This window comes from Triturus cristatus, chromosome 12, assembly GCF_964204655.1.
Source record: "Triturus cristatus chromosome 12, aTriCri1.1, whole genome shotgun sequence".
Classification (NCBI taxonomy): domain Eukaryota; kingdom Metazoa; phylum Chordata; class Amphibia; order Caudata; family Salamandridae; genus Triturus; species Triturus cristatus.
The window spans coordinates 242,190,326-242,200,609 of NC_140595.1; the positions used below are offsets into that span (position 1 = coordinate 242,190,326).

At 40.1% G+C, this 10,284-nt stretch overlaps 1 protein-coding gene across 4 annotated transcripts in view; it reads left to right on the top strand.

Moving 5' to 3' along the window:
• TAGLN2 (transgelin 2) overlaps positions 1-9,407 on the top strand; it is a 303,419-nt gene extending 294,012 nt beyond the window's left edge. For all 4 annotated transcript variants that reach the window (XM_085637502.1, XM_085637503.1, XM_085637505.1 and 1 more), the window contains exon 5: positions 6,450-9,407. In XM_085637502.1, the coding sequence (XP_085493628.1) occupies positions 6,450-6,591 (142 nt within the window). In that variant the 3' untranslated portion in view covers positions 6,592-9,407. The remainder of the gene's footprint in view (positions 1-6,449) is intronic.
• The last annotated feature ends 877 nt before the right edge of the window (positions 9,408-10,284 follow it).

Here is a 10,284-nt window from a genome sequence, read left to right on the forward strand (position 1 = left end):
CAAGCTCAGAACTACCATTTTTTGGCCACTGCAAAACGCCATCTTTTCTCGTATAGCGGACCCACACTTCATTAAAGGTGATGGGGCCCACACCACGTTTAGAATAGAGCTCATAGGTGGGGGTTCCAGCCGGAGGAATTGGACAAGAGTCCTCCAGTTGGGTATCCCTATTACAACACCACCACCACCACCTTCTAAACTTACTGAAACCAGGCATCGTTATTTCACTGGCCTCTTTACAAACATCAAGGGGTTAATCAACCAACACAGCACAAATGTACTCACCCCTCGGCTTCGGCTTTTGCAAGAGCCGAATCCAAAAAATCAAAAACAAAGAAGTGGGAGCTACCCACTATTACTTAACCAAATGTTATCTCACGCCAACAGAGGTCCGTCTAACGTCTCGCAATACCAGTCATCACCAAAGGGGTGTCCAAGGCAGGGCGGCAGTCAGGGCAGCAGTCACAAGCAGCCGTTGGAAAGGAGAAGCCGCGCTGCAAAGACCTTCGATCCACTTGCGACATGCAGGGGTCTATCATGTGGTGCGCTTCCTCTGGAATTTCCTTGCGGGGCTCCTCACGACCCTTGGGCTCGACCACTACCTCTGAAGCCGCCTCACAGAGGGCACCAATTGAAAAACCGGGCCTTTTGAGGGCCTGGCGGCGCAGGGCACGCCTGAAATCTCCGAGTTCACCTGCCTTGTTGTACAGAGACACGGAATACTCTGTTAGCGTAGAAAACCAAATATATTCGCTGCAGCTACGCACAGTTATCCTAGAAGTACATCAGTGGTAGGTTCTCAGGAGACTGCCACTTTACTCCGTGGCTCACAGTCTTTTATAACCTTATACACCCAAAGAAAAACACTCCCCATGCACCAAATATTAGCCAATAGGAAAACATTCAAAACAAGGCACCATGTAACCAGAACATCCCCCTTGAGTCGTGTTCTTGCCCAATCCCATAAGTCAATCAATGACAGCACCTATAGGTCAATCAGTAATGGCAGGACGTGTTTGTGTGCTTCAAAGGACGACTTGCAAAATAAGATAATGCAGAGAAAGTATACCGATGGCCAACAGATAGTTGGGACAAGGATTAGTCAGTCTAGACAAAGATTAGTCAGTCTGGCTAGTTCCTGGAATTGGCTTCACAACAAGGAAGGGGAGGTTATTTGACACGTAGCAGTACAAAGGGCAGAAACACTTTGTTCGCCGAGCTGCCTGAGTGAGGGCAACACAAAATGGCGACGGAATACAAAATGGAGTCGAAACTAAATTACCTCACCAACTAAGCCCATGCTTGTGAATGTGTTTTGATGGTTAGTTGGGGCGTCATGCCTGGTGTCTACCCATTGTGTGTATTCTTTGGCGGTTGATGTGATCAGAAATTAATGAGGAAAGGTTGGTATAATCTCACCTAACTAATTAACATCTTGATCTAAAAAACAAGCTTCTTCTGCAATGTGGATGTTAAAGCTATGCTGCTTGTAGTCCCAGCACTGTGTTTTTTCAGCAGGTGAAAGCTACATATTGTAGTTGTACATGGAATTATAAAAAACTTAGTTGAGCGTGGTGTTTGTGAAACTCTTGCTCAACCCAGGAGGTTGATCTCTTCCTGATCCGACACATTGCTGCGGGTCTGAATTGGGTCATTGAATCTTGGTGGTCGATGAGTGCTGCATTTGGCTTTCTTAGACACGTGGAATCATGTTACTATAAGAAAGTTATGATTTACACTTTAATTTTTTTTATTGCTATATGGAAGCAATGGCATGAATTCTTTCAAATACCAACGTTTACTAGATAAACCTCATTGTTGGCTACCGCCACTCTAACATTGCTACTTGGGATCGGTGCTCCTGTCCTAACCGAGTGACAGCCTGAAATAGGATTATTAGGCAAGTTCATAGGAAAAATTCACGCTGACGAAGTTCAGAATCTGTATGGCATAGTGGAGGGGGAATTCTTTGAAGTATAGAGAAATTTGGGATTTATTGAGCCTAATTCCATTGGTGTTTATCTTGAAGTTGAAATCGTTTATTTGAACTGCTTTTCAGTGCGAGTAAGAAGGTTGTAATCGGGCATTTGCAAAACACAACTGGTAGGTGGGTGGGGTGGAGCCTCTGAATCGGGAAGTTGTGCTGTCAGAGGACTGATTATGTCACTGGGGGTGTAATTTATTTGGTTGACTCTGCCAGTATGAAGATGCAGCATACTAAAATTAGATTGGTTTATCTTATACACCTACAAATTTTGCTATTGGTGCTGTAGATTAGATATAAGACTTTTCCAATGCTTGTCGGCAGCTATAGTAATGGAAAGACTGTGTATAACCAGACACTCGTCAGACACTGAATCCCCACGTGTTCGCTATTGGTGAAAATAGTTGTTTTTAGGAGTGCCTCGGATGAGCATCTGCTTGTTAGATCCTGGGGTACAGTGAAGCAATCGCGGGAGGCTATAAAATGCTACATGACGCGGTCCACTGGTTATATTTATTATGTATAACTCCATATGGTTTTAATGTTTATGATCTATGCCAGGGTTCTCCAAAGTCGGTCCTGGAGGGCTGAATTCATGCCAGATTTTTAGCACATGCCCATTTAGATACATGTAGTTATTCATGTAGAATCAGGACGAAACCCCGTACCAAATTTCCTCCCTTAGTCACAGACCAAATACCACATTAACACATTCACTCCTACAATCATTGGTGGGGCCCATAACACCAACACTCACGCTTCACTTCTCACTGGTCTGCACTTACAGGAGAGATGAATGTTCCAAGCGCTGACATGAAAGGAATATCTTATAACCTATAGGAAAATAATATAATACATAACTATACATGAATAACCACACACCTATAGATCTAAATCCTAAACATCAAGATACTCCTCCCACTTGATCAATGGATCATTTAGTTGGATCGGTAAGGTGATTTAGACCAGCTAAAAACACATTTAGGATTTTTGATCTATTCTCCCTCAATAAATGACAAACAACATTTGCTTGTTAATCAATATTGGTTTAACTAGCTATTACAAGAATTTAGTTCCATCTCATAAATTTATTAAATCTTTCGTAAATCACGGAATACCATATATACCTAATCTGGCTATCGGTCGTCCTCTAAGTCATCAAATTAGTTGTCAATCAGTCGGAATTCGAAAGTTCTTCTTGCAGCACGCTACAGTCCCAAGAATGGTCAAGGACTAGAGACGTGCCAGCATTTACCAGTGCCCATAGATTTTTATAAAGTTCTCAGTTCATCAAAGAAATGGGCAGCATTCAGTCGGTCAAAGATTCAGGAACGCAGAAGTCTGTTTCGCTAACCAAGGATAGTCAAAGACCTTTCTCACAAGAATTCCATCTTTCCAGAGAGCAGCGCTTACCTCTGCCCTACTACGGAATCGTTACTTCCGTTGATAAGGTAGCACATCCATCTACCTTACCCTTCTAACAAGCATCGGCTAACAGATTCTCCAGAATTAAGACACCTAGTTGGAGACGCAATGCTCCTGAGAAATAAAACCAGAGTTTCGCAATTATCCTGAATGCTATTTCATTAACGCACTTTCACACGGAAAATGTAGTTCATCCACACAGAATTCTGTCTTTCCCGAGAACAGCGAACAGTCTGTCCTACCACAGAATTAAGACACTCGTTAACAAAGTAGCACTTCCCTTTACTTTATCCTTCTAGCAAGCTTAGGGAACACCTATTACCTTTCCAGTGATAAGCATAATCAGAGCTCCTTTTGGACTCCTGGTACCTAAGACCAAAATTTCACAGGTGACCTTCACTACCATGCACTTATCTCATACAAGAAATATCCCTAATGGTAACACACGACAATGTTACCGAATCGAACCCAGACAATGCGTCGTGCAACTCCAATCATCACACGTTTTCCCTGTGTACCTACGGGGCAACAACAATTCCGTCTTTCCCGAGAGCAGCGCTTACCTCTGCTCTACTACAGAACCGTTACAAACTTACGACTTCCTACATCCCAGAAGCCGTCAAACAACATAGAACTCAACGTGACTCAACATAGAGTGTTAATACATAAACCGATACTAATCAATAATCACTTAAGCAATTTACAAGCAATAACCACCAAACTATAACAATAAAAACCATCATCTTGCTACCAGAAAAACGGTTGCAGCGCGGAAACCTGGGTAACCGGAATCAGGACAAAACCCCGTACCAAATTTCCTGCCTTAGTCACAGACCAAATACCACATTAACACATTCACTCATACAATCATTGGTGGGGCCCATAAACCAACACTCATGCTTCACTTCTCACTGGTCTGCACTTACAGGGGAGATGAATGTTCCAAGCGCTGACATGAAAGGAATATCTTATAACCTATAGGAAAATATTATAATACATAACTATACATGAATAACCTCACACCTATAGATCTTATTCCTAAATATCAAGATACTCCTCCCACTTGATCAATGGATCATTTAGTTGGATCGGTAAGGTGATTTAGACCAGCTAAAAACACATTTAGGATTTTTGATCTATTCTCCCTCAATAAATGACAAAACACATTTGCTTGTTAATCAATATTGGTTCATCTAGTTATTGCAAGAATTTAGTTCCATCTCATAAATTTATTAAATCTTTCGTAAATCACAGACTACCATATTTCCCTAATCTGGCTATCGGTCGTCCTCTAAGTCATCAAATTAGTTGTCAATCAGTCTAAATTAGAAAGTTCTTCATGCAGCATGCTACAGTCCCAAGAATGGTCAAGGACCAGAGACGTGCCAGCATCTACCAGTGCCCATAGATTTTTATAAAGTTCTCAGTTCATCAAAGCAATGGGCAGCATTCAGTTTGTCAAAGATTCAGGAACGCAGCAGTCACGTAGCGTCACCGTCGTCCCCGTCAGCAAAAAGGAAAGCACGAGTAAGAGAATGAAGATAATAATAATGATGTGTCCCTCTCTATTCTACCGTCATTTTTATAATGAAAGTAGAGTCAAGATGTTACATTTTATAAAATTTGGGCTTCTTCCATTGGTCGGTTAGGATCGTCCGGTGAGGTTTCTCACAGTTCAAGAGGTTATGTCACTGTTCACGATCATTCCGGTTTCTTGTATCTGTCCTTTGTTAACGTACTTGGCGGGCTTCCCACCGTGACCTTGCTTGAGTACAGTATGACAAGGGTCATAACGAAGCCACAGGTACATGTTGTAGCGCACTTCGCCCAAAACCTCGTGGAATGGTGGCCATCACGTCGTGTTAAGTCGTCGGCCATCTTTGCTTTAGGCCCAAAGGGCAACTTAAGCGAAACAAACACATGAGTAATTAAAACATAGAAATAATGAATAAAATGTTAAGCCCTCACTAATCCCTCTATGTGCTTGTAATTATCTAGCGTATAGCGACATTTAAAGCATTTATATTCACCCATTTGATATCATCTGGTGCGACATTACGAAAATATCACAAAGCAACATATATCGTGCAATATTCTATTTACTACTGTTAGTATGTGTACATATTTTAATTACAAAATTATTTAGCCATGCATATAGCAAATCCCACGTGTATTTTGTATATTAGTAATGTTGATTAAATTACATGCAAACACATTAATAACACTATGATTAATAGATTATTCTAATTAGTATATTCATGCAGAATGGGGGGTATACAAAATGTTGTACTACCCACTCCACTACATGACGCGGTCCACTGGTTATATTTATTATGTATAACTCCATATGTTTTTAATGTTTATGATCTATGCCAGGGTTCTCCAAAGTCGGTTCTGGAGGGCTGAATTAATGCCATATTTTTAGCACATGCCCATTTAGATACATGTAGTTATTTTAAAAATCTGGCATGGATCCAGCCCTCCATGACTGGCTTTGGGGAACCATGATCTTTGCAATGTGATTTTATGTCTTTGAAGTTTTGTATGCCTACCTTTGAACAATAATAAACATATGGCAAAATGTTAGTACAGAAAAGTCAAAGTATCCGAAACCACCTTTAAATGTAGAGCCTGTTCCATAACCCCATGGTGAGAGATTTGTATTCCTGTTGAGATGGTCACATTCCCATAGTAGCAGAACTGTGGAATGTATGTTTCATAAAATAATCTAGCCCTTTGAGGCGTGGCGAAGTTTAAAGACCCTGCTTGTCAATCCTAGAGATTTTTTTGAGACGCAAAGAGGTATGCAACAGAGGCATCAAATGAGGGAAAGGAATGTCCGGCTGAAAATTAAGTTGACAGGTTTGGGTCTTGTCCACCTTTCCTATGTATCAGAGGGCCATAAGAAAAAGGACTGTGTAGTGGTCAGAAAAGTGGATGATTGTTGATAAATTGAGCCTTTCAAGATTGTCTAAAACTGTTATAGAACAACTTATGTACCTGGGTCACCAACATTTCTTTTTGTTAATGTTTATTTTAGAAAAGCCCAAGAAAATCGCAGGGAGTTTTCAGAAGACAAGCTGAAAGAAGGGCAGAGCGTGATTGGGCTGCAGATGGGCACCAACAAGGGAGCATCACAGTCTGGCATGACTGGCTATGGCATGCCACGCCAAATCCTCTGACCAAAACCACCTAAATCTCAGATCTTGTGTGCTTTCATTGCCAAATCTTTCCAAGATGATCACTGCATTGTCTTCTAAACTCTTTTTTTTCCTCGCGCTCTCTGGTTATTGTTTAATGTGTTAATGCAGATACGATATCCTCACAGTTTGAAAAAATATACAAAGCTTAGTTTTAGATGAATCTACGGGTTCAACCCTCAAGCACCACGAATAGTACCATGGTGCATTAGTCCTTAAAGAACACTTTGACATGTTTGTCAGCGTTGCTTGGGTTGGTTATTTTTGTTAAATATTCAATTCAAACATTTGCCTTAAGCCCCTCTTTCCTTATTAATATGAGTTTTCGAAAGATTAATTTGATGCTGAACATCTTTGATGTATATATGTGCAGGTATCCCACTGTATATTATCTGTCTGCCCCTACATTGAGGTCTGTAAAGAATGACTCCATGTTTGAAAACACCCACAGCCTCGTGTTCAGCAAAGCAATAGCTCTTGCATTGGCACACCACATGAAAGCGACAGAGGAGTCTGAAACTGAGGCCACCTCACGCATTTTGTTCAATGTTGTAACCATGTTGCTCAAACAAGGAGTGCTCTACAATATAGTTGAAATGATTCAATGCCGAGTCAATTGGAATCTGGAGTTACAAATTCAGAAAGCACATTTTATGAAAGGTTAATTTGGGAATTTAGCAACTGTTTTACTTCTTCATGACTACCCTTAGCAAGCCCTGAAAATATGTTGCCATAGTGTAAAATCCCTGCCAAAAATAAGGTTCGCCCTTATGCATCTTTCATTTGTCGTTTTGGTCGATGTCAAGGATGTGATTTTTTTTTTTCTTGACCGGATGACTTTTGTGATTTTCACAAACTAGTTCTCGACTGAACAGTTAAATGTCTTTGCCTCTTCCCTCGTCGTTTTCCATTCTCATCCTGCATTTATTTATACGTCAATTAAATACATATTTTTCCATCTTGTAGAGAGACTGGCATCACTGCATGGTCAGTTTTTATATAATGAAAAACTGTGTAAAAACATTTGACTAATGAGTCATTTCACTTCACGTTTGAATTTTCTTTTTACTATTTTGGATTCTCTTTCGTGAATATTTAACTCCCAAAACCCATATGAGGCCGGATCTTGGCGATGTCCCTCTAGTGTTTGAAACTATTAAATGTGTGATCATAGGAAGAGTGCCTAATACAGCAACCTCAAAAGGAGAAGCAATGATACGGACCATGGTCCTTGAGTGCCTCAGTAAGTCCAGCAATTGTGTAAGCGATATCCTTTTGAAGGTAGTCCTGTTTTATTCTCTACTTTTCAAGATCCAGCCGAACAACACTGTTATATGATGTCACATCTACAGTTGAAGTGAGGTGAAATTCCAAGGCGTTTGAATGCCATAGTATTTTTAAACTTTAGATCCCAGATCATCCGTGGTAGAGTGGTAAAGGCATTCTTAATCCCAGAGCATGTGGGATAGTTTCTTTTTCCTAAATAACCTTTGCCCTTTGTTTGCTTTGTGAAGCGTCACCTTTGTTGACTATTCACATTCTCAGCATAGACTGTTTTACTGTTGTAGAGTTATTAGGCAACCAAAGTTCAGCAAGGTTTTTTAGAAGATGGGGATGTTTATGGAACAAGTAAAATAGTTCTGTCTGTTCCATGAATGATGTAGAAAATGTTTCATACCCTCTTTTCCAGATATGTCTGGGACGATTTTATATCTATATGTTCCAGCCCCAATTTAAAGGAGGCTAGCCATGTACATTTTAGATATTGTTTAATGGGAAGGGTAGATGTTCATATCCCAGGTGTGTTGTAGAGCAGTTGCAGACAGTATTCCAGGCAAGGGTATAGATTGACCCTACGCATTAAAATCCTCTTAGACCTGGGTCTGTAAAAGTGAAGCAGTTTAGTCTTCTAGTATGCAGATGTAAGAAGCATGTATCACGGTTTACATAAATCCTTTTATTTTAGGGCACTTTGATAATAGTGAATACATTCTCAAGCAGATGTTTTAAAGCTCCATTGTTTAAGTTGAGATTTTGGCCACAATCTAGTTGAGTGTTTAAGTCTGGTGTCTATTTTTATGTTATAGATGGCCTTTAGGAGATGCTGCAGGTCAAAGCTCACTCGTAGTTAAGTCGTTTTCATTATAGTTGAGAGACAAAGGCGCAACACTTGAGTTGTGGCTTTGAGCAGGGAACACCAAAGACCCAAAAAAGTATTCAACAGGAGGGTGTGTTTGACCATGACCAGCACATTTCTGAGCAACAGGTGATAGTATTATCAATGCTTGATGCTGTTTCTTTGACTACCGCCATTCGGTTGCAGCTTTTTAAAGTCCATGCACCACACACTTTGATTTTTGCGCTCACAGCATTTCAACATTCCACGTAGTAAAACACTGCTCTTGGCTTTGAATGTTTAAATGTCTTGCATTATGGTCTCTGTATATGTATTGTTTTATATTCTGCAAGGAGGAAACCATTCGATGCTCGGGGAAAACTGTTTCTCTATTCTTGTACAAACGATAATGAATGTGTGTTCGTTTTCAGTTTGGTACTGTGGTTGAAGATGGGGTCCATGGCATTAACACATATTGTTATTCTTGCCCACAGCAAGTTGTAATCGATGCTTGTGAAGGCCGATTGGTCTGGAGTCCCGTTTTTGTGTTTTTAATCCTGTCTTTCTAAGGCTTCTCTAAAATGAGCCACAAAACTTTGCCGCCTGTGTTATTCTCTAAGTGTGGTGATATGCTGTGGAATGTATTCTGGAATTAAATAAAGATTACACAGCCTATTTCTAACTAGAGGTGTGTAGAGTTTTCTGTGCCACCAGATAGTGAAGTAGAGAGATGTTTTGAAATATATTTTCACAGGAGTGGTAAGTGTTTCTGTAATAGACCATATGAAGCCAACATTTTGCAGTGGTGTGAAACGGCACCATTCCTTGGTCGTCACAACATACTGCGTCCAATGAATTACGGTGTCCGTTAAGTACATATACATTTCATTGGCTCATGATTCAGACTGTTGCAGCACAGTACAAAAGCCGTGCTAGACATTTCTGCTTAATCTAGAATTTCTTCAGCCCTTATTATCCTGTTTTTATGCTTTTTTGCTCTACGCTAATAAATATATATATTTGTTTTAACAAACACCTTTAAACAAAAAGGACCAAGTTTCAACATTAAAGCATAGCATATGAGCATTGTTTATTACATATTAAATCTGTTTTTTCTCACCTAAGTATATCCTTGTATAACTTCTCATTTCATACATAAAACCCTTAAATGAAGTTCGTCTTTTCTTCTTTAAAGGACACACAATCCAGAATGATATGCTATGAAGCCCCATTATGGGAATAGCACGACAACACTACCTTTAAGGAGCCTGTTTCCTATGCCGGGACTCTGTAACATTCAGTAGATGTGAATGCTTAGTTATGTATAATAAAAAGTAAACTTAAGTATAGGTCCTAGGAAAATCCACAGTGTCACTGCAATCTATCCTTACTACTCACTCATACTACTAGTTTTGTTGCTTACGGTTTCTTAGTTTTCAAATGATAATTGTTTTATGCTGAGGCTTATCACATTATTCAGGTATTTTTTCTCTACTCACTAAATCTCCCCACCACACACCCACTTAGCCTGTTTTTTGACTGTTTGGCATAGTTCCTAC